General features: G+C 42.7%; 2 protein-coding genes across 3 annotated transcripts; both read right to left on the reverse strand.

Annotated features, from left to right (window-relative positions):
* Window positions 1-1,519: 1,519 nt before the first annotated feature.
* On the reverse strand, window positions 1,520-5,936 carry LOC106862620 (lysozyme g). The gene is given in 9 exon segments (XM_088159336.1): window positions 1,520-1,671; window positions 2,042-2,082; window positions 2,084-2,175; window positions 2,932-3,079; window positions 3,122-3,216; window positions 3,218-3,281; window positions 3,283-3,316; window positions 3,910-4,012; window positions 5,889-5,936. Coding segments are annotated over 9 exon segments (756 nt in total). The 3' UTR covers window positions 1,520-1,540.
* Window positions 5,937-11,392: 5,456 nt separating this feature from the next.
* On the reverse strand, window positions 11,393-24,435 carry LOC106863409 (lysozyme g-like). Of its 2 annotated transcripts, XM_088160031.1 has the most exons (6): window positions 17,032-24,435; window positions 15,739-15,813; window positions 14,854-14,943; window positions 13,595-13,791; window positions 13,229-13,367; window positions 11,393-12,508 (listed from the first exon to the last, which is right to left on the reverse strand). In XM_088160031.1, exons 2-6 carry the CDS (start codon window positions 15,779-15,781, stop codon window positions 12,378-12,380), a joined length of 600 nt encoding a protein of 199 aa, XP_088016157.1. In that variant the 5' UTR covers window positions 15,782-15,813; window positions 17,032-24,435; the 3' UTR covers window positions 11,393-12,377. The 2 variants fall into 2 exon arrangements, with proteins under 2 accessions (XP_088016157.1, XP_014748360.2); XM_014892874.2 differs by having other exon boundaries at window positions 15,739-24,435.
* Between the last annotated feature and the right edge of the window lie 13 nt (window positions 24,436-24,448).

Below are 24,448 nucleotides of genomic sequence, written 5' to 3' on the forward strand. Positions count from 1 at the left end.
TGGCACTTCAGCCCGGGGAGCTTCCAGCAGAGGGCTCTGTCTATGGATATGAGTATGGATCTCTGACGCTGCAGCCTACAGGAGTGCTGCAAGGTATCACGGAGGGACTGTGTTAATGAAAAGGCTTGGTACCATTCACAGCTTAAAAAGTGTCTGATAAACTATCGAAGCTAAAGCAGAGCTAATAGCAGGCTCCCACAAAGAGAGAAGGGAAAATACATAGTACCTATTATTTCTGAGATTCAGCTACAAGAGATGTTTACAGAGATGCTTAATTGACAAGCTGACAGTTCCAATGAAAAATAAAATAGTATTTTTTAAAAATTTTAATATATGTGTACATTTGGGTGTTTCTGAAATGGTATTTCCCCTAAGGGCCCCCACTCTAGTACAGTCAGTCTGCTCTCCCAGCCCCTCTCTGTATGAGTATACATTCTCTAAAGATTTGCTCTTAACCCTAAAACCTGAACCAGCTGGTGCACAAAGAGTGTGTGTCCACACCCTTTCAGTAATGGAGCTTTGTGATGTTCCATGTAGATCTTTATGAAGCACAGATAAGAGATACTGCCTTTTTATGTTGGGAACAAACAGACTGACTTAAGATGATTGCAATATTCAGGTTGGAAGGTACCTTTTTGATCTCTAGTCCAACCTCCTGCTCAACACAGGGCCAGCACTGAGGTCAGATGAGGTTGCTGAGTGCTTTGTCCAGTTGGGTCTTGAAAGGCTGTGACAAGGAAAGCTCAGCCTCTCTCAACAGCCAGCGCTGCTGTTTTGTGCTGCTGTTAGACACGTGTAGTGACAGATAAAACGTAAGGTGGATAAAATCTTTTTAAGTAGTGTGGACACACACATTTAGAGAGCTAGGGAATTACAGCTTGGAAATTCTTTTTCAGGCCTGGATTTCTCCTGACTCTCAGGTCCATTCCCAGGCTGATAAGCTGACTACAGCTTCAGTTAGGGAGGAAGTCTCCCAAGGTGATAATATGGTGAAAAACAGAGTGGAATTCATAATAAAGATTAACACCTGGTGTCTTTCCCGTGGGATACATCCTGAGGTGCTGTCCCAGGGATGTTTTTCCCAATTGTCCAATGAGCTACTGTCCTGTCCTAGCTGCACGTAACACACTTTAAATACGGGCTGTCTGTACAATAAAGTTGGCCTTTTTTCCCTAAAGAGGTCCGTGTGTGTTGCTGTCCTTTCTCTCTCTTTTTAGTGCAGTAACCACGACTTTCTTGCAGCATTAATCTGCTGCTTGAGAAACTGCAGGCACACATGAAAACTCTCAATATTCTCATGAAGTGAGATGAAAAATAAACGGCAAAAGGTAAGTTACAGTTTGGACTATTAGCTGTGTTATCTTTTAAATTATTTTTTTAGCCTTAGCTGAAAAAAAACAAACATTGCAAGCTTGTATTTTTTCCTGGCTCCATTGTCCTCTCCCATTCTTACAGTTTCTGGGGAGAGAAATTCAGAATGTTTTTCATTAGAAGCAAAGTATGGAATCAGAGCCTCAAATCTAACCATTACTCAGAGATCTCAATATCCATTTCTCTTACAGAACCTGGTTCTTGCATCCACATCATTGGCATAGTTGTGTGTTTTGCCAACTACCATTTTGTTGTAGGTCTGGACAGTGTTAACTCCTGCATTATAAGCTGAGATCCCACCTGGAATGACGGTGAAAGAAACACATAAACAGAGGTGCTACTTCATCAGTAAATAATAGTTCAGAGTTGCCAGGTTAGACAAGCAGGATAAGTTGCTTTTTGTAGGTGTGTATAGAACCACAAAACAAATGGAATGGAGAGAGAGGAGAGAGAAGAGCCCACCCTTACTCCTTGCAACTGAAAAATGTCATGGTATTTGCCAGATTTCGAAAAAATCCTGCTGGAAGGCTAATTTTATTCCTCTATTCCTTTTAGTGCATACTAAGGAATATTATTCCACATGAACCTAGGCCCTGGGATGTGTTTAGCCTTTTGCAGTGCCTGCAGCATTATCGTGCTTGACTTTGTTTCAAAGCTGACAAAACTCAGCCTCTGAGGTGCCACTCCTTTGTCCCAGATGGGAATTTTTTCTATATTTATCATCCTGTATAAAATCTCTGTGTTTTGTGCTAAGCAATTTTCAGTGTCCCATGGCTCGCCAATCTTATGGTACTCTTTGCTAGCCTGAAAGTGAGACAGCAACCTCACCACACCAGAGCTATCCACTATTTATCCAGAGCTCTTTGTTGCTTCATTTTGGTCCCTAATCTTAGGATTTAACTCTTTTGTGACTGTATGGAGAGGACACAAGCACTTCTCAGGGCGCAGGCAAAGCCATCAGATGTGCAAAGGGCAGACATTTGGGCACTGAAGAGGAATGCCAGCCCTATTTTCTTGTTTGTCAGAGCCTTAAAAAAAGGCACAGCTGCTGTTGTATAGGTGACAGTATGCAGAAAGCAGGATTACTGCTGCTTCACAGTGTTTCCAGGTGCAAAGTGACTGCCTCTCTCCTCCCCATCTGAATCAAAGGTGGGAAAATCCATTTCCTATAGGGATCTCCCCTTAATCCATGAGGTAGTAAAGCACAAGTCTCAGGGGGCTGGGGCTGTTACAAAAGCAGACCCCATGCACGCAGCAAATGCTTAGGGATTTTACAGATAAGGATACAACTTGCCAAACAAGTTAGGCACAAATGTAGGCATGAATAATGAAGTAAGATCCCCCACTGGCCAGGCCCCTGTGGAGCATAAAGTGTAATTAACCTGATGGTATGTAGCTGCAGCCTACAGCGTGCTCAGTTTAAAAAGGTGCTTTTTGAAACAAGGCTTATTATCTAAATGTGAAATAGGAACAATTAATCTCTTCAATCCCAAGGGCATGCTGGGAAGCAATCATCAGTTTCACAGTGTAAAAGCAGTCTGCTCATGCACTGATACTCACTGGGGTCCTTCCCTGGTTCTGGGAGCTGACAGCCTGGTCAGCATTGGCCTTAGTCTGGTTGGCATTAGCCTTAACCTGGCCAAAATGCTGGCAGAAAAGGTTTAGGGGGTTGCCTTTCAACAGGGCCTCTGTCACTCTTCTGACTCTGCTTCAAAGGAAGGATGAGATTTGTGTTTTTAAGAAGGTTGACCATATCTGCATTAGGCCAAATGGATTCCCATGGTCACCCAGGCCATCCTTCAGCACTATCCCAGCATTTGACTCTTGAAAGGTAATACCAGCAATCAGTCACAGCTGGAGCAACACCCTTATTATTGCCAGCTTTTGCTGTCTTGGCATGATATTTCTCCATCTTCTTCTGCTGTCTTCTCTGAGACAGGAACTCCTACAACGTGACTTGCATGACTTTGTCTTTCATTTTTAGAATCCAAACCCAGTTTTTCTAAAGGTCATTATGGCTGAGCTGACATTTTGAATCCTTCTGAATCTGTTTAGAGTGAAACAAAGATAGAATTGACTAATTTTAGTGAAGGGTGCCTTAGAAATCAATACACAGATGATATGAATGACTTTTTTCTTCAGATTCAGAGGGCACTTCTCTAGTATGCAGGTTGAGAGTGAGGTGAGTCTTGTTTTAAATCTAAGCTTTTGTGTGGATTAGTCCCAGATTTAGTCCCTTTTAATTTAGAGCTATAGTAGAGAAATGTTCAGAAGTTCAGGTTTTGAGGGAAACTCTCAACAGAGAGAGAAAAGTAGGTTCAGGGACCCAGCAGACTTTCATTTTTTCTGTGGTCTTAAATGTCATCTCAAAGGCCACTCTATTCCCAGCATAAACTTATGTGCCCAAGTAGGATCTTTGTTGATTGTGAAAAAATCTGCTTGCTTGGCAATGACTGACAGTCAGAGACCAGGATCCATAATAGGCATGAACTTGTGCATGGGTGTAAGGGGGGAATGAACAACTGAATTAGAGCCTACCTCCACAGCTCAGACCATCTGGTTTCACAGTTGCCTCCAAAGCTCCAGTTGTGTCAACATTCAGTGTATTCCCATAACGCTCTGAACAGCATAAGAGCACGTGCTGGTTTCAGCTGAAACCAGCACAGAGCAGTTATTTACAACCAGATGTCAGGCCAGTGCAATGTGTGACTCATGCTGTTAAAGTGCTTTCAGATCCATGACTGAAACCCATGGCATCCTTTTGATACTAGTGCAGGTGTTTGTGCTAGCAGATGCAGCCATGGTATGTGTAGCCTGCTCTGGAGGGGATTACCTCTTGGTCATGCTAGCTCACGTGTACCTTGTGAGGTGAACTGGTGCTTTGTGTCCAGTTCATCTCCCCTAATTACCTAAAACTTAGTCTAAGCTTGTGCCTTGGGCTGCCTGCATAGCTTGTGGAGGAAGGCAGCTCAAAAAGAAATGTTTTCTATTAAAAAAAAAAAAAAAGAAAAAAAGGAAGTAAAGAAAAAAAGATGAGAATCAATTGAAATCCTACATTATTTACTGGCTCCAGCTTGCTTTTCCATAGCTACAAGAAAATCAAACAGAAACATCCTTCAGTTACACCCATTACAATTTCTCTGACTTGCAGATTGTTTGACTTGCAATTTATCTGTTTTTGTCGGTTGTCTTAACACACCATTGCAGGAGGGAAAACACACAAACATCAGCTGAGAGGAACAATGCTAACACCTCATGGAAAACAGACTTTGGTATAGTGAACCATTTACAAGACTATTAGACAAAGATCACAGACCTATATGTTTGCTGCAGGATGTCTCCCCACATTCTCAACATTTCCTGGAGACAAATGGGCTTTCTATCTGCTGGCAGTGTTCTGGAACAGCTGGCTCAATGCACTTCCCACCCCCACTAGTCTGACAAGAAACAGAAACACCTAACAACTTGTGCATCCTCCCAAACACGACAGGGATTCTGTTCTACAGCAAAAAACACAATTAGAATTAAAAAAATGAAATAGCTTTTAATTTAAAGTCCCATTGCTAACCGTTTGGAGCTAGGAGGAACCTTGTCTGAAAACGACTGCTCCCCTTCAGTTCTTGGAAGCAATAACATACTGAAAATGGGAAAATGCTCTTCTGGATTTAATCTAATTTCTGCAGGCAAAGATCCAGGAACAATAACATGACCAGAGCTGCAACTGCTGAGAATTCGGATATGCAGAGACTACGCCAGGCCCCTGTTGTTATCTCCTCTTGCACAGATACAACAAAGGTCTACAACCCCAAACCAGCAGGCAGTGTGGATTTCAAAGCTACTGTAGCTGTGCAGCAGTAAAGAGAACAGCCACTGGATGGCACAAGTCCCGCGGCACAATCCCTCCTGACCCGCTTCTCCCACACGGTAGGTTTTGTGGGTGTGAAATGCTGTTTTGCTCTTTCAGCAGCTCTTTTACATTTTTAGCGGGGAAATTTGTCAATGTCATTGTACTGAGAGATTCTGTAAGTTTTTGCTGTACTATTGCTACCTCCCATAGAGAACCAGCAGCTCATGCATGGGGCTCTTCGTGTTCACAATTGAGTGAGTGTAAAGAAGGTCGAAACAGAGGAAAGCACATCTGGCAGGAAGGAGAATAGAACAGATGTGGCTCAAAACAAGCGGCATTTAAAAAATTCAAAATACCACCAAAGGTGATTCACAAACCATTAATCTCCAAATGGTCTGTGCTACTATTCCCTTATTTCTGGGGTAGAAATAAAGGATGTACTAGTTTGCTTCTTCTGCACCACAGTAATTGAGGCACTCCCACCATGAACAACTTTATTACCTGCCCATATTCTCTATACAAACCTCCTCTGCCACACCTCGACAGTTTCACTTGAATTCCCTGGGACTTTATTTATACTCAGATAGCTCTTCAGCTCCATACAGAACAACCTGACAGCCCTGCAACTGAGACATTTTGTGCATGTGGTAAGTGTAGGACACCCACCTACAGCACATATAGCAAGGGCCACAATGATCCATTCAATATTAGTATCCATGATCGATTAGCAAGCAGCCCTTCATTGATCACAACAGGCACAGGGGAGGGACAATTTGATTTAGCCAGAAGCCAGACTGCTGGCCTGGACTAAATTTAGTACCAGCTATTCTTCACTCTTCTCTCCTGTGTCTGGCAGGAAGGAAGAATTGCCTCTGGCACTTAGATGGTTCAGGGCAAACATCTGTGGGATAATCTGGTCCTCTCTATGGCGTTTATGGCTCAGGCATGCAGCTGTGCCCTTTTTAGAGTTTGTCTTCATTTCTAGAGGAAAAGTACAAAAAATATACTGCCAGGATTTTTATTATTATGACAGGAATCTATAATCCTGGTTTCTGTAACCGTGCACACACCCAAACTCCTTTGAAAACTTTGGTAGTTTCTTGATCTGAATCAGCTAAGGGGTGGCTAAATAAGCAGGGAATTCATAAAATAAAACCTGATTTAAAGGACAGAAATTAGTCAAATTTCTCCTTGCCTGCTTTGGAACAAGAAACCTTTCCAATTCCTGGAAATTGAGTGTTTGTGGAAGACTGAGGGTTGCAGCAGTATAGTCTCAGCCATATCCCCACTGTGTGGGTTTTTTCATGCTCTTGAACATTTCTCCTAATTGCTAATTAGCTTAATAAGGGGTAGGTAAGAAATGAGTGATCCTAGTTATGCTTTCAGGGGAGAAACTAGGCTGACACAAGTTTCCCAAGGCAATCAAGCCTTGTAAGCTGTGGAAGGTTACCCAGCCCGTGTTAGGAAGGCATGGTGCTCTGGATGCTGGGAGAAGCCTTCATGTCCCGAGGCTGCAGGATGGCCTTATGGGGAAATGTAGGGATTTGTAGATGCTTGAGGCTTGAGGAACTGGCAAAACATGAATGAGAGGTGCAGCGTAGAAAGGGCAGGCTGCACCTGAGCTGTAGCATAGACAACCTGTGTCACTGGAAATTGAAGAGCTTTTAGAGGAGCATTTCCACTAGAAGCAGGGTAAAGCTGGGAAATACAGAGGAGTATCCAGTTTGAACTCATGTGATGTGCAGGGTGGACAAGGCTGACGTTCAGTTTACCTCTAAAAAAATAAAACCATGAGGGAAATAAACAGCATGATCACAATGCACGAGAAAGACAAAACAGACAGAATACAGTGGCAAGGATTTGGCACATGCAGTATTAAGCAATAAAGCAAAGACAAACTTACAAGTGTTTTTGTACAGTTGCTAGAGACTTCAAAATCAAGCCAGAACTCAAATGCCTGGACCAAATGACTACTCTGAGACAGAAGGTGTCTCAGAGACTTAGTGGAGGCTAGAAAACAAATGAGATACAGCAGTTCCAGCCTCACAGGAATGACTGAGTAGGATCTAGAAGTGGAGGAGTGATGCTGTATGTGAAGGATAAATATGCTACAGCATAAAAATATTACAGGAAAAGAGAAGCACCCTAAAAACCTGTGGGTGGAAATCCCAGTTGCTACTGATAAAAATGCTGTAGTAAGACTGTACTATCCTTTTTGGGTTCTGTGAGAGTGGTCAGTGAGGCCAGAGGAGCAGTGAATGTGGGATGTGACATTAGTGGGAGCCTGCATACTGGCTGGATCAGTGCCTCACCAGGATGAGGTGCAGAAACAGAATTTTTGGTTGCAATAAATCCCTGCTTCTAGGACGAGCTGGTTGAGGAACCCACAGAAACAAATTCTAGAGAGAGGTAAAAGGATTTTGTTTGAGGGATGTTGGTGGGAAACTGCTCTGAGGTTGCAATCCTACAACCTGATCTCTTTTAACTCTGAAAGGGGAAAAATAGGCCATGTGCATCCAATATGGGAGTATTCAGTTTCAAGGAAGGCAATTAAATAAACTGAGGCAAGCATTAGAAAGAGTTCCCCCCAGCAGCAGCACTGGCTCCATCAGGGTCTCTGGGAGCACAGGCTGGTGCCCATCCTGGGCAGTATAAGAGGTGCTGTCCTGGGGACAAGTGGCTGGCTAGAAAATCCCAGCCCAGTTTTGCAATGAGTAACAAAGCAGAAAAAACACAGTTATTCAGCCCTGCACTGGTATGCTGGTGTTTCTCTTTGTTTTCTGCAAATCTCAGAGAGAGACACATGGACATGTGGCTCAAACAGATTCAGCTTCAGCATTCGGAATCAGCCATCAGAACAATCTGTTCTCCCACGTGGCTTAGGGCTCTGACCCAAGAGGGACTTGGTTTTGACAATGTTTTCCTGCTGCTTCAGTTACCACTGAAAGAGGTTATTTAATTGGTCCCTCTGCCTGGTTTCTATGAAAGCCACTCACTGCAGCTCCAGACTCCAGGCAGATCCCTGCCTGAGCCACGGAGGGATCAGCCCGTGCTGCCTGCAGCTTAACAAGTTGGTGAGAGAGAAAGACTCCACCTCACACTTTCTCTTTATTGTAGGAAGCACATCTAAAGAGATTTCCCAGTAGTAAGATCAGTTCTAAAACCAAATCACAGGACCCCAAAAGAGAAGGTTTTTCTTTCCTGTCTGCAATTTGTTTTCCATTTGCTGGCTGCTGATTCTGATTCAGCCTGGAAAGGTCCTTAAACATCATCTATTGAATTTCCTCTCTCTACATAACATGACTGCAAAGAGAGCAGGTTTAGATTAGATATTAAGAAGAAATTCTTTACTGTGAGTGTGGTGAGGCACTGGAATAAGTTGTCCAGAGAAGCTGTGGATGCTCCATCCTTGGATGTGTTCAAGGCCAGGTCGGATGGAGCCCTGAGCAGTCTGGTCTAGTGGAAAGTGTCCCTACCTATGGCAGGGGAGTTGGAAGTTTTTGATCTTGAACGTCCTTTTAAACTCAAACCCTTCTGTGATTATGTATGATGTACAGCTACTTTTACATGTTGGTCTTGAGTGTTGGTTAAAACACACAGGAAATGTTGCATTGCTTCATTATCCTGAAAGCTTTTTTAAGTATCCAACAAATCTGCTACTAAACTTACTGCAATTTGTCTTACCCTCAAGGAGAATGGAAGGATGTAGGTCATTGCCTTTCATTTCTTTTGCGTATTAGAACATCATAACTGTGTGTTTTCTCTCTTTTTTGGGAGAAAAAAAAATCTATTTCCTTATTTCCACAGGCTGTACTTTCCATCAGGGTTGTGATTGTCCTGAGCATATTTTTGTTGGTGCAACAGGCTCAAACAGTGTTGCCAAGCCCCACTGACTGACAGCTGAATGGCTGAGAGAGGAGTTATCCTAGGAGCTTCACACACAGTGCTGTAACAAAGATCACCCCCCAAATGAGATATTCCTTCTTCTTGATTTCTCCTGTCTCTGGTGTCAACTTCTTGGCTTCCCACTAGAATCCTCAGCCTTTTCTGTGGGGTGGTTGCCTGCCTGCTACACTGCTGCCTGACCACATCGAGTGTTTTGCACCTGTGTTGAATTGATTTCAGTGCTTTGGTTCCTAATTGGTTTTCACAATTTCTGACCACAATGAAAGTGCTCATGGTCCCTTTCCATGTAGTCCATGGTTTGATAGCTCACATCCTCTGTTCATTTTCTGACCCCAAATTTCGGAGAAACTGGTATAGGACAGATTTGTGTAGCTCCACTTGAAAATCTCACCAGTTTGGCCAGAAGCTGCTGATAGCCAGTGCTTTTTCTACTTATTTTAAAGCCCTTCACATGTGAGGGCACTTCATATTTCTGCTGAAAGCATTATCGACTTCATCATATGGCACAACCATGGATCCTCTCTTGGCCACTTACCCAGTCAGATAAAGGTTTTAATTGATCTGAAATGGTTTTTCCCCACCAAGCCAGGCTGCCAGAACCCTCCTGACAGTTTCTTGCTGCTTTGCTGTCCCATAGGATCTCTTGAAGGAATCATTCAATCCTTTACTCTAGCACCTTCCTCAATGTTTCAGGCAGGTGTCTTGGTCCTTGAGTCCCTGGACCTTTCTTTCCCCTCTGATTTGGCTTTTCTCTTTCCTTCCCTGTGCTTCTGCTTTTTCTGTCGTGTTACTTGGTATTAGATAATTTGCTTTGCAAGATGTCTGTTGGGTTTTTTGGGTTTGTTTTTTTTTCTTCAATAGGCTATGGGTCAAAAGGGTGACCAAGAGTGCAACTGCAGCTGCTCTGTCTACATCAGGCAGAAAAGAAACTCCTAGTAAAATGGACAAAGGTGACCAGAAAAAGATCAGAGGGGAACAAAAATCTGAATTCACTAATTTTCAGGAAACCTTTTGCTCAAATCTTAATGCAGCATCCTACTGTTAAACTTTCCTTAATTATTTACTCCTTCTTACCAATTTATCAAGCTTTAAGTCATCTTCTGCAGAGATTTTTTTTTTGGAACAAAATATGGAATTTCCATAACTTGGATTTTTAAATAGACTTTAAAATATAATTAATCCTTTGTGGTGATGCTGCACAACTCAGCAGGAGGGTTTGCAGGCCCTTGGATGTTGCTACCACAACATGAAGCAGCAGCTTCATAGGTAGCACTTGCACAAATTGGACTCCTGAGGAGCTCAGAGATCTGCAAGGTTGGCAGCACCAATAGTGGTGACAAGGAGCTTGCTGGCAGCGACTGAGGATGACATGAAGAAAGCTCCACTCTTGTTCACCCTTGGAATTCACCCCCCAGCTTTGTACACATAGGCAGTAGTGAGATTCCCTGCCCCATCTGAAGTTTACACTAATCTACCAAAACTTCATTCATGGGCTTTACATAAGAGGTTTATGTAACATTTACATAACAAAATGCACCAAAGGCTTCATCCTATGAATTTTACATAAGTTATGTGAAGTAGACAGCCGTGTGGTACATTTCATAAGTTTGTACTACAAAGTAATGATTTTATTAAAATTATATTAATATATGCAGAATTTACTAAAGACTAAATAAAATATAGCTCGGTATCTGTGGTTGCTCAACACTGATCTGTTCATGGTAGTCTTAAAAAAAAATCAGTAACATTTGAGACAACCTGGCATTCTCTCTGGTCTCCAGAGGTGATAAAAATGGTTTGCTTGTAACATATGTTAATCATGCAGAATCCTTGCCACGATGGTAAGCAGATGAGTGACTGGCAAGACAAGAGGCACAGCATTAAAAGTGCTCTGCTTGCAAAAGCTGTCTCCAATCCAGCTCTCATGCTGCTATGTTGACCCTGCCTGGCAGCCCAGTCCAGTGCACAGCACTGCCCCTTGGTGCCAGGCCAGGACTGCCAGGCACATCACTCCTGCACCAGAAGTGGTGGCAGCTGGAAGAAAAGTACCCTGACACCTCCAAAATGGTAATTTAAAAGGCTAAATGTGAACATTCCTTTTACCATGTTCACAAGTTTGGGTCAGCAGCCAGGCTCAGGCCCAGCTCTTCTGAGCTATCCAGTCTGCAGCACAATTATCCTTTCTCTGTTCTCAGAGTTTTAGAACCCTTCCAATAGTACTGAATGGAATTATTTACTCAAGTTGTAGATTGCTACCCACTGAGCCCCATGCAACTGGAAAAAAAATAAACATTGGGATTTAACATTTATCTTTATTTCTATCTTATTCTCATTATTGTTCTCCAATGAATAAATTGGCACCGAGACCCATCCACTTTCAAACAGACCAGAGCTCATTCACTTCTATTAGAAACTGGGATTCCTGGCAGAGGGACAGATGCTGAAATGCTTTTAAATTTGGAGGAAACTCAGCATAAATGTGCCAAAGCTAAAGCAGGAAAGGTTGTGGGTTTTTTTTACCAAAACCATTGCTGTGATACAGCTCCTCACGTGGGTACGTATGGGACTGACGCCTGCTCCAAGGGCTGCTCTCTGATGGAAAGGCATTTTGCCTGTTGTGGCACTTGCAGTATTTCCCATATAGTTGCCCTGATGAGGTCCCCAGTTGCACCATGGCCGTGGACTCAGGAGACCAACCAAAGCATGTTTTAGTATTGTCCCCCTCAAGGCTTGCTACAGGAACACTCAGCTACTGCAGAGACCAAAGGCTTACTGAGAAGTCTCTTCATTGCTCCTTAGTCAGTAGCACCAAGGGAAGGGAACCAGGGTATTTATCCCCTGCATTGGCCATGGAAGGGGAAGGAGGTGGATGCAGATGGGAAGAGCACAGCTGATGCTCAGGGAGAGCTGTTTGTGTCCATGTCTGGGAGATGCACAAAGAGCTCCGGGGTGAAGCTTTGAACAGGAAGAGTCACCTTCCTCACTCAAAATTTAAACATTGCTGGTCTGTCCCCATCTGCCTTTCAAAGGCCCCAAATTTGTGGGATCTCATTCCTGGGGGTCTCCTGGAAGGCAGTGCTGAGCTCCCCCATCAGCAAGCAGGGGGCTGGGATTTGCTGGAGCGAGCGAGGTGGCATTGGCAATGCCAGCAGCATCAGTCCTGCCAGGAGACCCGAGGAACTGCTCTGGGTACTACAATCACTGCTGGGCCAGTCTGCAGAGGGGAGGCTCAGTGGCAGGGTGGGTTTACAACCTAGAACCCATTTCTCTTAAAGTACTGGGCTCGCCTAATCACGCCATTGACGTAGTTGTAGTCTCGGCTGCATGGGTCTGCCTCGTAGACCTGGAGGTTGCCCATTTTTGCATGGTAGGTGCAGATTCCCCCTGGAAAGAGTTAAGAAGGAGTTGTAATGAGCTTGTAAGTAAGAAATAGAGATTTAAGAGCAAAAATTTGTAGCAAAAAACACCATGCATCTCAGCAAACAAGAAGTGCTTGACAAAGTGCTAATTGTGCATTATTGTTGAAAAGTGACTGATTTTGTAAAATCTTTATTGCTGTAATGAAGGAGCTCATGGCTGTCTCCAAATGCAGGTGGAAATGGAACACTGTTACCAGAAAAGATTGTAATCAGAGCAAATAAGGGCAGTAGCAGAGCAAGGAAGGGAGAGTAAGAAATAGCATAGGGTGAACAAACCAGCACACAGATAGCACAGGCTACAAGGAAACCTGGATTGCAATCTTCCTGGACACAATTTAACAGTTTGCCACAATAATCCTGTTGTGATGCCTCAGTTTCTGCATTCTCCAGTGGCTTTTATTTAGTTGCTTTCTGTCTTATTTATCCATCTAACAGGCATTTCTCATTGCCAATCTGCTGGTCTGGTACTGCTTCTGTTAAACTAGAAAACTCTGGTTCTTTTCGTTATTTTGGGGCTTTGGAGATTTCTTTTTTTTTTGTTTGGCATTTTTGTGCGTTTTTTTGGTAAGAGATGCTGTAAAATCTGCCACACTGATGCTCTTTTTCCCTTAAAAGTGACACCAACAAGCACATAGCACTCCCATCAGTCAGTCTGTCCCCTGCCTGTACAAAGCCCATTCCGTACCTCTCAGCTGCCGGTCCCAGGTCCAGGTAGGATGTCTTGCCCGTACTTCATTAATGGAAAGAACCAGAATATTTGAGCACTGATTTATGTGTTCTTCACTATCCCAAGCCACATAAGGTTGCAGTTGCTGCCTGCTGATCTAGGAAAGAGAAGCAAGAAAATGGGTTTCTCTGAAATGCCTCTCCCTCTTCATTGCATCCTCAGGCTTTGACTCATTGAAGTGGCCTTATTCAGGCAACACCAAAGCACAGACTTTGATTTAGACGGGTTGTTCTTTCCAACACAGAACAATCATTTGCTAAGATAAAGCCCTGTGGTGTGCAGTACACGACTGTGCTGTTTCTCACACTTATCACCCTGGAATACCTGCATGAGGCCGTACTTCTGCTGTCCCCGGTCCCAGCCGTTGTCCAGGAGCAGGCCAACACGGCTCTCCTGGGACATGATGGCACCGATGAGCGCTGGGTCCAAGCACAGGTTTCTGGCTACTCTCTTAATTGGGATCTCGTATCTCCTCAGGCGGACGAGGTCTGCCTCAGCAGTCCTCCGTATCATGGCATATCCTGTGGTGTAGGAAAAGGCAGATTTACACACATCCCTCTCCAAACCCCTGGCTTCCCTCTTGAGCAGCTGTGTCAAAGGAGTAACTCAAATTTTTAAGAAATCACATCTACATCAAGTCAGACAGTGGGGTTTGAGGTACAAGCACAGCTCTATTGGCTCTGACCATGGCCAGGGAGCTGCTGTTCCACTACCCAAGGGGAGCAGTGAGGATTCTTAGGAGGTGGAATGCATGGTCCTCTTCTTCTGCTGCACCTCTGGAGTCAGGAAAGTGAAGTTTCAAAATGGGTTTGAAAAAACTGAGGGGTATGTTACCATAAACTGGCCAGACTGCAATAACAGCTGTGTTCTATTTCTGGAGAGTGGGAATTTTTTAATTGGAATTTTTTCCAATTTTTAAAGCACATTTGGAACAGTTTGGAAACAAGCAAGCAGGTTCAGATCTGTTCTTGAATACTTGCAGTTAGGTATCTGCCCTGGAAGAGCCTACATCTGAAGAGCATGGCAAATTCCCTGGAGATATCAGCAGTATGAATGTGACATAGTCAGCTGTGTGGTGACACCAGGCAGTATCGCCAGGCAAGAAAGAGAGAAATGTGAAGGAGATACCAAAACTGAGTCATCCAGAGGTAGCATGGCAACACACCTGGGACTTTCCTCCTGTAAAGTGTGTCTCTGGCAGGTCAGCACTGGCCAGCTCAGCCAGCATGCCAGCACTCAGGACCTGGCTCTGTGTATCTTACCCTTGGAGTACACAAGCCCTGGGGCTTTGTGAGGAAGCTGATGCTGAAGTCCTGGCTGATGAAGAAGCTGTTTTAACTGAAGAGGAGTGGTACTATTTCCCTTTGCTTTGAGACCAAAGATCCTGACCATGGGACATAAAATTTGTCCGTCCGCTTGCCATCAGGTCTGGAGGCTTCATCTGCTAATTTTGGAGAGGAAGTGTTGCTTTCTCCCTGTTTGCTGACTGAATAGCTGCACCACATTTAATTTGGCAATAACAGAAGGTAAGGAATTTCTCAGTCAGTTACAAGTTGACAAATCAAGGAATGAATGATACATACCACAATCAGAAGCTCTTGCAGGTGTACAGGAGACGGTGGGGGCTTGAAGAGCGCTTATATCACCATAGCAACTGTAACTCATGGATGGAGCTGAAATATTAAACAGAGGTGTTTGAACACATAAGATCTCGGAGCAGTATTGCTCAAGTCCTGCAGGTGCATACAAGTCAAGCATGGGAGAGTCCCGACCTGCTTGTTGGCCCTGCTTGTACAGTTGCCACTGCTGTCCATCAGTAATGTTATCAAATAAAGGTAGAGAACACAGATTGGTTCTTTTCTAGTTGAATATTGAAGCAAATGTATCTAATGACCATTTAGATGAAAATGCACTGCCCTGTTAGGTCTAAAGGCTGGTGTGGGAGAGGAGACCCAGAGCCTCTGCATTTATTTCAGAGGGCTGTTCCCATTCAGTGCTCCCCAGTGTTTGGAACAACTCAGATAATGTCTGGTGGTAGCTGAGCACCCTTGCTGTGATTGTCTCCTGTGTCCCTCTACAACTTGGCGAGGAATTAATTCAGGAAAATGCTTGCCTCAGTCTGGGAAAATTACCCTGTGTCCTCAGTAACTGAGGAACAAACAGCCTTCATCAAACAGATTGCCATTTTTGTGAGACCATTTCTGAGAAGGCAGGGATATTGGCTAAGGTTAACTGGGAAAAATGAGGAGACATGTCTGTGACTCCCTTGGTTTCAGTCCCATCCTCCAGATGAGCTGGTTTAAAAGATGTGTGGGCAGCAAGCAGCCTCATACAGCAGCTGAGGACCTTCAGCCACACAGGATCTTACAGAGCTGTGCAGGAAGGGAGCCTCAGGCCTGACTGCATCCCTCCTCTCTGAAAACAATTCCCAGTGTGGTTTTGACAACCCAAACCCAAACCTGTCTCACCAACAAGGGCTGAAAGACCCAGCAACAGCAGTGCAGGGATCATGGTGATGGCTCTCCTCAGCTGTCCCAGGAGACCTGGAAACACAGTGGTTTGCAAAACATGTAGAAATTACTGCTGATTTTCAACAGCACCCTAACAAAGTTGGCATGCCAAAAGCTTCCACCCCGAGGCACCAGACAGGGATAGCACTAGCTGAAAAGGGGTTTGGCAACAGAGGTACAACAACAAGGGGAGCCTTGGGGAGATTGGGATCAGAGAGGTCCCTGTTGGCAGCCTGGACTAGCAGGGGCCTTTTTAGTCCCAGACAGTTCTCATTGCTTGCTCACATGACCCCTCCCATAGTGTGTCTTTTTGATGAGCAGGTCCACTAGCTTTGCTTTAATTTTATAGGTGTTTGAAGTCTAATGTGCTATAAAGTGCACACAACCCCTGCCTCTCAGTTCAGAAAGGATGGCTTTTTTCCTTGGCTTTTGGAAAAACTTGTTTTCAAAAATCAAGAACTATGATCCTTAATACTCAGCTAAGAGCATGCAAGGCAACTCCAAGATTTATTTAGTGAAATAATACTTCTCTGTGTGATATTGGCAGATAACCACTTTACTAATAAATGCGTGTGTTGTGCCTATTAATAAAATTCCAAAATGTCATCAGACGATAGCTATCAAATGCACAAAAAATTGACTGTATTTGCCTTGCTGATGAACACATTTAAACTGAGCAGCTCTTAGGGCTTACAAATGTGGGGTTTTTTTCCCAAGAAGATTTCAAACACAAAACACACCATAAGTCTTGTAGGCAATTAACACTAATCCTGTTAACACTTGAAAATACGTTATCAGTTTTAATAGCATATGACCATTTATCTAAGCCTGCATTTCTACTGCAAACCAGATTATATGGGTGCAGAAACACAAATAATCCACTGATATAATTGGAAAGACTCCCTCGTCCTGACTGAGCTTATTCAGGCCAGCAGTGCCCACGGCCAGATCAGGGTACACTCAGTAGCTCTGTTTGAACTCTAACACTAAGGCTAAGTATTCACAAGCCCAGATCAATACACCTTGACCCAACACCTATGAATTCAATGGCAAATCCATCTGGGTCCCTATTGAAAACTACAGGATGTAGCTGTTTCTACACGCAAGAATTTTTTTTCACTCCCATCACAAAAACCTCATAGGCTGTATATAGGAATAGCATAGCAATCACAATATTGGCAAAATGCTAAATCAAGACAAATCAGGGCTTCTGGTTCTAAAAAAATATTCTGAGAGTGAATTCAGACTCACCTGTATTCAGCTGTCCTTCCTCTGAGGCAGGTCACTTGATGACTGTTTTATATATATATGTAGAAAAAGGTATCCACCCTATGGGCTTTGGAATGTTAATTCCTACCTAGTGTGATGACTGTTTTAAAGTACAATAAGTAATATATATTAAGAGCTTAGAAGTCAAATGATTTCTTTCATCCAAAGATTTGCACAAGTGATGTTTAGTCAGACTTGGTACAACTCTGTGAAAGGAAATAAACACTGGTTTTCCTCCATCAATAAGCACATTGATGCACAGTAAATGATTTGCAGAGATTATTGAAGTGAATCAGAGGCAGAGGCCAGGCAGATCCCTGTATAGTCCTCTCCTTGCTATGCATCTGGACATATTTCTGGAAGGATTGTTTTTGTCTTGTTTCCTCAATGATTTCAGATAGGGAAGCTTTTAATGAAGTATCATACTTCTCTATGCATTTTAACAAGGGCAATTAAGGAAAATCATCCCACTGCTTCATTGCTTACAACAAACCTAATTCAGAACCAGCACGTGACTACTTCGAGAGCAGGTTCTGAGTTTCAGATGTGGGGAGGCAGGAGATTGCAGCAGAAATTAGGAGGAAGAAACTGGTCTCTCAGCAACTGTAGTGGGAACACATAGAGGGGCTCTGAAAGACTTGCACTTTGCAGCCAAGACACTTTTCACATATCTAAAACATCTGAGTCACTTGGAGAAGGAAAGACAGAATGGGAGGCCAGTGCTCTTCAATCTGTTTGCCACATTTTTCTCTTCTCTAGACTCTGCCCAGCATGCATGGAGGTTAGGAAGGACAAGATTTTCTTCTGGTAGCTTTCTCTCCATTAGTTAATGAATCACAAATCCATCTATTCCCATTGCTCTTTTGGGCCTGATGTGGCAGGTAGGAAATGCTGTTTTGGCCACATACTAACTAATATGTTCAAAACCAGGCATCGTAACAAGAGGTTAGTATACGGGTTAAGGTGAACCTTAAATATAGAGCTTCTACTGAAACCTTCCTAAGATTACAACAAAGCTAGGCAATCATTCTTCATGTACAAAACTGATTGTGGTATCTCAGACTAGACTATCACGTAATCCTTTTACTGGGGTTTAACGTTTTGAAGGGCAGAAGGTAAAGTTTGACATAATGTAAGGTGCACATCTCTGTGGTTATGTCACGGTTTAACGCGTAGAAAATAGAACATCACATTTACAGTGTGCTGTAATCCTTCCAAGGGAAATAGTGACTGATTAAATGCTGGAGGGAGGAGAAACCAGAAGAAATTATCTGGGAAAAGCTCATAGTGCACAGCTTGATGGCAGCAAACCCAGTAGATCTATTCATTTATCCTCTACAGAACAGGACAATTTGTATTAGAAAGAGATGTATTCTCCCAAATAGATTATAACAATTTAGTATTAACATCTCGGTGTCCTTTATAAAAACAGTACCATGTTAGTGACAAAAAAATAATGTTCCTCTGTCACTAAGCCTGTGTTCATGCTGATGACTTGGGACCTTCTTCTTTATAAGGTAGTTTATAACCTTAGGTAAGACTTATTTCCTGCGTGTTTTCCACTTGCTGATGGTTCTTAAGATGAAGTTTTGGATACTGTTTTAAATACTGTTTGTCTTTGCTACTTATTTTTCTCTTTAATTTGTTACTATGTAATCACATTTTTCTGCATTTCACAGTAGTCAAATGAATTCTTAATGCCTATTCTGCATTACATTGCTCCTTATGTACTCATTGAGTAATGGATGTTATGTTTCAAATACAAGGGTTTTTTTTAATCTGTGCTGCTCTAAGGTCTTAGGTCCCTGGGACAGATTCCTTGTATTCATACAAATTCCACTGTAAGCCCAAATAAGAAGATACTTTTTCAGCAGTGTAATGGAATTTTTCACGCTCAAAACCTCTTTATCCACACAAATTTTTCCAGCTGCCTTTTAGAGTAAAAGCCAAAAGCAAGCCCCTTCTATGGAAACATGCTCATACACACTGAATGGAGCAGGGCTCTCAGCCAGTGCATTTGTCCAAGGCACCACCATGTAAACAAGAGCTGCATGATGTTAGAAAACATGATCTTCTGCTCAAAGGTGTTTGTGGGGCTGTAAACACAGAGCATTGAGTGTAGGTCAGCCACTTAATGAGAGCAGGCTGCATCTGTCACTAGTAGAGCACATTTTTTTTTTATTTTTATGATAGAATTAATTTGGAAAATTCATCAGGAGTACAGTGTCAATACCTATTCTCCTTGTGCTGGGTTTGGTCAGCACAGAGTGTGACTGGGAGGGAGGGAATGAAAGTCATGGAAAGAGGAGGAGTTCACTTATCAAATAGTATCTGTATCTTCTTAAATTTAAGAAGCAGGAAAGGTTCCATGGGCATCCTGGAATTAAGCTGCAGTCAGTGACCACAGACACGCTTTCTCTGTGGTCTGTCAATGACACTGTTGGTTACATTCAGGTAAAGGGAGAGCAGAGTGGACAAAAAACGTTACCTGACACAATAGCAATTTCCACTTGTCTTACATAAACTAGAAGGGATCACTCTTGAGATCTAAAGCACACCAAGGTTCAGTACCAACACTTCTCTCCTACTCACAGATTTTCACTTTATATTTTTTCCCCCTCATGCCAAGGGAAATGTTTCATTCTGCTTAATGGAGAAGTGGTCAAAATGGAGCATCATTTTGAAAAACACTGCATGCTGCACATGTTGTTCTCCTTCAGGTTTTAGCATCACATGTCACTGGGTGGTGAGAATACCATCTAAAATTACTTGGATGATACCCACATTAATTATTGTCTCCATTGTGAGTTTCAACTTGTTTCATAACATCGACAGGCAGATGAATTTCTCAGGTTGTTCCTTTTGTCTCGGATGTAATTATAGGTAACACCAGGTATTCTCAGACTTTGTAATTGCTTTATAGGGAAGCTGCCCATCACTGCTGACGTAGGTTGGATACCTACCACTAACTGACCAGTTAAAGATGCATCTGTAGCATCATCTCAGACAAATCCTCTATGGTTGTCCTTCCCAGCTTTTAAAGGGACACACCCAGTTTAATTATTAAATTTCCACAGTATTTTCTTTTTTACATCTAGTATACCTGGAAGTGACCACAGAATCATTTAGGTTGGAAAACACTTCTAAGATCATCGAGTCCAACCATTAAGCCAGCACTGCCAATTCTACCACTAAACCACGTCCCTAAGCACCACATCTACACATCTTCAAAAGTCTTCAAACTTGTAAGACTCAGTTTTCACTGTATTCAGAAGTGAACAAGTGCTGAGGGTCCCAATCTCTTCCTTTATCTTGCCTTTCTGAAGAATGCAGATGAGCATTGAAATAACATCCCACTTGGCATCTCTCTGGCCTTCACATAAAATATCTGAGGCCAGAAGTGTTTATGAGGGAGAAAAACAAGTATTTTCCTGCAGTTCTCTAAAAAGAGGTTTTTAATTTTACTGTAGGAAAGGTGTCCCAGCAAAAAGATCACTGGATTGGATTCTATAAGAGCTTGTTCATGTCCCATCTTAAAGACAGTAAAAGCAAGTAATTAGAAGTCTGAGCCAGGTTAGGGTCCTGCACATGGGTCAAGGCAATCCCAAGCACAAATATAGGCAGGGGGATAAATGGATTAAGAGCAGCCCTGAGAAGGACTTGGGGGTATGGGTTGACAAGAAGCTCAACATGACCCAGCCATGTGCACTCACAGACCAGAAAGGCAGCTGTGTCTGGGCTGCAACAAAGTCAGTTGTGGCCAGCAGGCTGAGGGAGGGGATTCTCACAAGATCCCACCTGGAGTAACACATTCAGCCCTGGGCTCCCAAAGTAAGAAGAATGTGCAGCTGCTGGAGCAAGTTCTGAGGAGGGTCACCAAGGTGATCAGAGGGCTGGAGCACCTCTCCTACGAAGACAAGCTGAGAGAATTAGGATTGTTCTGCCTGGAAAAAGGAAATACTATGGGGAGAGCTTATAGCACATTCCACTACCTAGAGCGGCAAAACAAATAGTTGTGGAGGCACTTTGTGCAAGGGCATGTAGTGACAGAACAAGGGGGAATGGCTTCAAACTGACAGAGGGTAGGTTTGGATTTGATACAAGGAAGAAAAGTCTTTGTGTGAGACACTGAAACAGGTTGCCCAGAGAAGTGTTGAAGGCCTCTCTGGATAGGGCTTTGAGCAACTTGGTTTCGTGGAAGATATCCCTGCCCATTGGGCTTGGAACTAAGTGATGGTTAAGGTCTCTTCCAACACAAACCATTCTGTGTTTTTTGATGATAACTATTAAGGGCATTTTTGTGTGCCTGGAATAATGATACAAAGCATTGAGGACTGTTAACATTCTAGAAAACAAACAGGAAACAATTTCAGGCTTTTTTCTAGGGCAGTGCACTAACAAAAATATAATTAGCAAGGAGGAAGTAGATCAGGAAAGTAATTAATGTTGTTCTGTACATTACAATCACCTGACTTTCATACAATGTCATCTTGGGAAAAGCCAGTTGTTACTGGAGAGTGCATGGTTTGCGAAGAAGGCAAGTTAATTTTTAAACCTTACTTTTTTATGAGTCACATGTGAAGTCATACCACCAGGTAGGTGATGCTTGAACATTTTTTGTTCCAAAATGCATATTATATTAACATAGATTCAACACTGAGATGACACAGCTACATGGCTACTAGATCAGTGTTGGCTTAGTTTAGGCAGCTCAAGCCATGGCTGTAACAATTAATGAAAAAAGAAATCTTTAGAATATGCACCTTATGGGCTCTCTAAAGCAAAGTTTCAACTACTTCCTTTCCATCAACAAGCACCCAGTATCTCTCAGTGTACATGCACTTAAAATTAATTAACCAAATTTGAACGAGGTATTTTTGAGTGATGCTCTGGGGTCTTACTTATGTACTGCTTTAGCCAGTTTGATGTGTTACCTTAAATTGATGAAGAAGGTATGAGCATAAGTTCTCTTCTGTAGCATATGATACAGAATGGTGCTCTGCAGAGGGACAGAGAACAAAGAGCATCGGGCTGACCACAATGTCTTGGATCACCACAATCATATTGGACTGGCTGAATGCTGAAGGCTCCCAAGCGTGATCCAAGAACAAAAGACCAGAGTAGACATTTTTTGTGTCAAATGTGGTGGAATCTATCTCTATTGATCCTTTAAACGTGGCTCAGGAGCAACATACCCCTCAGAAGAGTTCTCAAGCAGTCTACTGTAACATCAAGTACCTTTACCTTCTGATTCTTAAGGGCTTTTCTTCAGCTCCAGAGTGCAACTCTCACTCTCAAACTGCCATATAGAGCTGTTCTAAAGAGACAGACAGAACAACCACTACTGACAGAATTTTCCTTTCAAAAAGTGGGTCACACAGCTATTGTATATGCAATGAGTACAAAAAACCATGTTATTTCTGCATCAGCTAGTGCTTGTTTGTGTGTATGTGAGAGATGGAATGACAGCATCCCTCACACTGGGTTTGAGAACAACAGCTTTACTCTTATGGGGAAGACAAAGGGCTTGTCTTAGAAACTGTACTGGTCAAAGTCCAAATTTCTATAGAAATTTCTATATAAAAGCCTTCATTTTAGTATTTCTAGGTGGAGGATAGAAAAAAGGGGATTGCTTGTAACATAGGACTTGAGAGCATCAAGTCATCTTTTGAGTTGGCCTCCCTCCCACCCCTGTGACACCTGCAGGTAATCCAGCCTACTAATGGGGTCTGAGAGCAGCTACTCAGTTGTTGCCCTCTCCAGAATTTGTTTCTCACCCTGCCTCTTTCTGGGACCAGACTTCTTCACACTCCCAGATCCCAAAGCTCAACTCAGCACTTCAGTTCAGGGTAGATTTCTTGAGTAGAAACACGGCAAAACCCAGGATCATCAATCAGTGAACAAGGAGTGTCCAGTCAAGTCCACGTAATTCAGCATCAAGAGCTGAACAACCAAGATCCTGTCTGGTTATTATTATTGCCTTCATGTTTTTTTTTTATTATTTCATATCAAGCATCAGGCACAGACTTAAGCACTAATCGTTATTAAAGTTATATGCTGAGTTCAGGCATAGGCCCCATCACTTCCAAAGCTATACATGGACATTCCTCATCTCTTTGTTGTCTAACAACCTTTCATGGCTGACACATGTCAGACCAGGTACCATTCTGTGATTGGGCTGGGCTCATGTCATGCCCAATAGTCAGTCATGTCCTCATATACCTCATCCATCTGCTGTAAGCAATTAATCACATAAAACTTGTGTTCCTTCTGGACATTGCACATCATCATCATCATCTCATATACCAGCCTTATAGACACTAGATTGCTGTTGACAAAGTTAATCTTTCTGCTTTTCAAGTCTGTACAACTGACATATATTTGAGCCGGTGTTCTCTGTGTCATGACACTTCTAGCTTACTGTCCCAGGTCTTATGATCATGGACAATTCATTTATTTAACCTGCATGGCAAAATCATTAAACTCTACCACAGAAGAGTAATTTGTTCCTCACTACTCAAACTAAATGAATTTCCCATTTCTTAAAGAACTTCTAGGTTTCAGCAAAACCAAAATTTTTGGGTTTGAATTGTTCATCTCAAAGTAATATGCAGGATGGAGGCATAACCAAGAGGACTGTTCAGTAACAGTTTTAATGTTCATTTAAGACAGAATATGCAGAAAGCAGATATGAAAGTAAAGACTTGAAGCAAATGTATGAGATTGCTACTTGAAAATAAATTCAAACTTATAGTATGAACAGTCTCAGCTTCCCATGTTATCCATGTCCATGGCAAGGGGGTTGGAACCAGATGATCTCTAGGGTCCCTTGCAGCCCAACCCATTCCCTGAGTCTGACTCTACCCAAGCCACACAGTCCTGCAAACTCCTTGTATTAGCACTAGAGTGTGTGTGGTCAAGTCTGATGAAGGAAGAGGTCCCAAGAAGGATCAAGGAAGATTAACCTAGAAAAAAAATCATCAGCTTAAAGTGGCATGAAACCACAGACTCCAAGTAGGATTTGTACCGAGTTTGTAATGAGGCTATTTCACGTGTAGAACTGAGTAAGTAACCTCCAACAACACACCGTGCTGGAATCCTGACAAGCCCACACATTTCCACACAGCATGCAACTACATTAGAGGTAATTTTATATTTCCACAGCTTATTCAATTAGGGCTCAGTGATGAGTCCTGCTAAGACACTTGTAAAAACACTGTTGGAACATTGGTTTCCTGAATTTTGTGCAACTGGATGCAGGAAAAAAAGAGTATTTCCTAACACATTTAAAGAGCTTGTGCATTAAAAAGGAGATCAATGTGAAGCAAGTCTCCTTTATGCATCTCCTAGATCAACAGGCAGCTGTGTACAGTTTAAGCTAATTATGTTCTCAAAGTGA

Source organism: Sturnus vulgaris, chromosome 2 (genome assembly GCF_052056855.1).
Source record: "Sturnus vulgaris isolate bStuVul1 chromosome 2, bStuVul1.hap1, whole genome shotgun sequence".
NCBI lineage: Eukaryota > Metazoa > Chordata > Aves > Passeriformes > Sturnidae > Sturnus > Sturnus vulgaris.

Coding starts and splice junctions, on each gene's coding strand:
- LOC106863409 (XM_088160031.1), bottom strand. CDS start 15,781: ATGATCCCTGCACTGCTGTTGCTGGGTCTTTCAGCCCTTGTTG. Junction 13,792..14,853: donor TGCAAGAGCTTCTGATTGTG/GTATGTATCATT, acceptor CCTACACCACAG/GATATGCCATGATACGGAGG. Junction 13,368..13,594: donor AGAAGTACGGCCTCATGCAG/GTATTCCAGGGT, acceptor TCTCTTTCCTAG/ATCAGCAGGCAGCAACTGCA.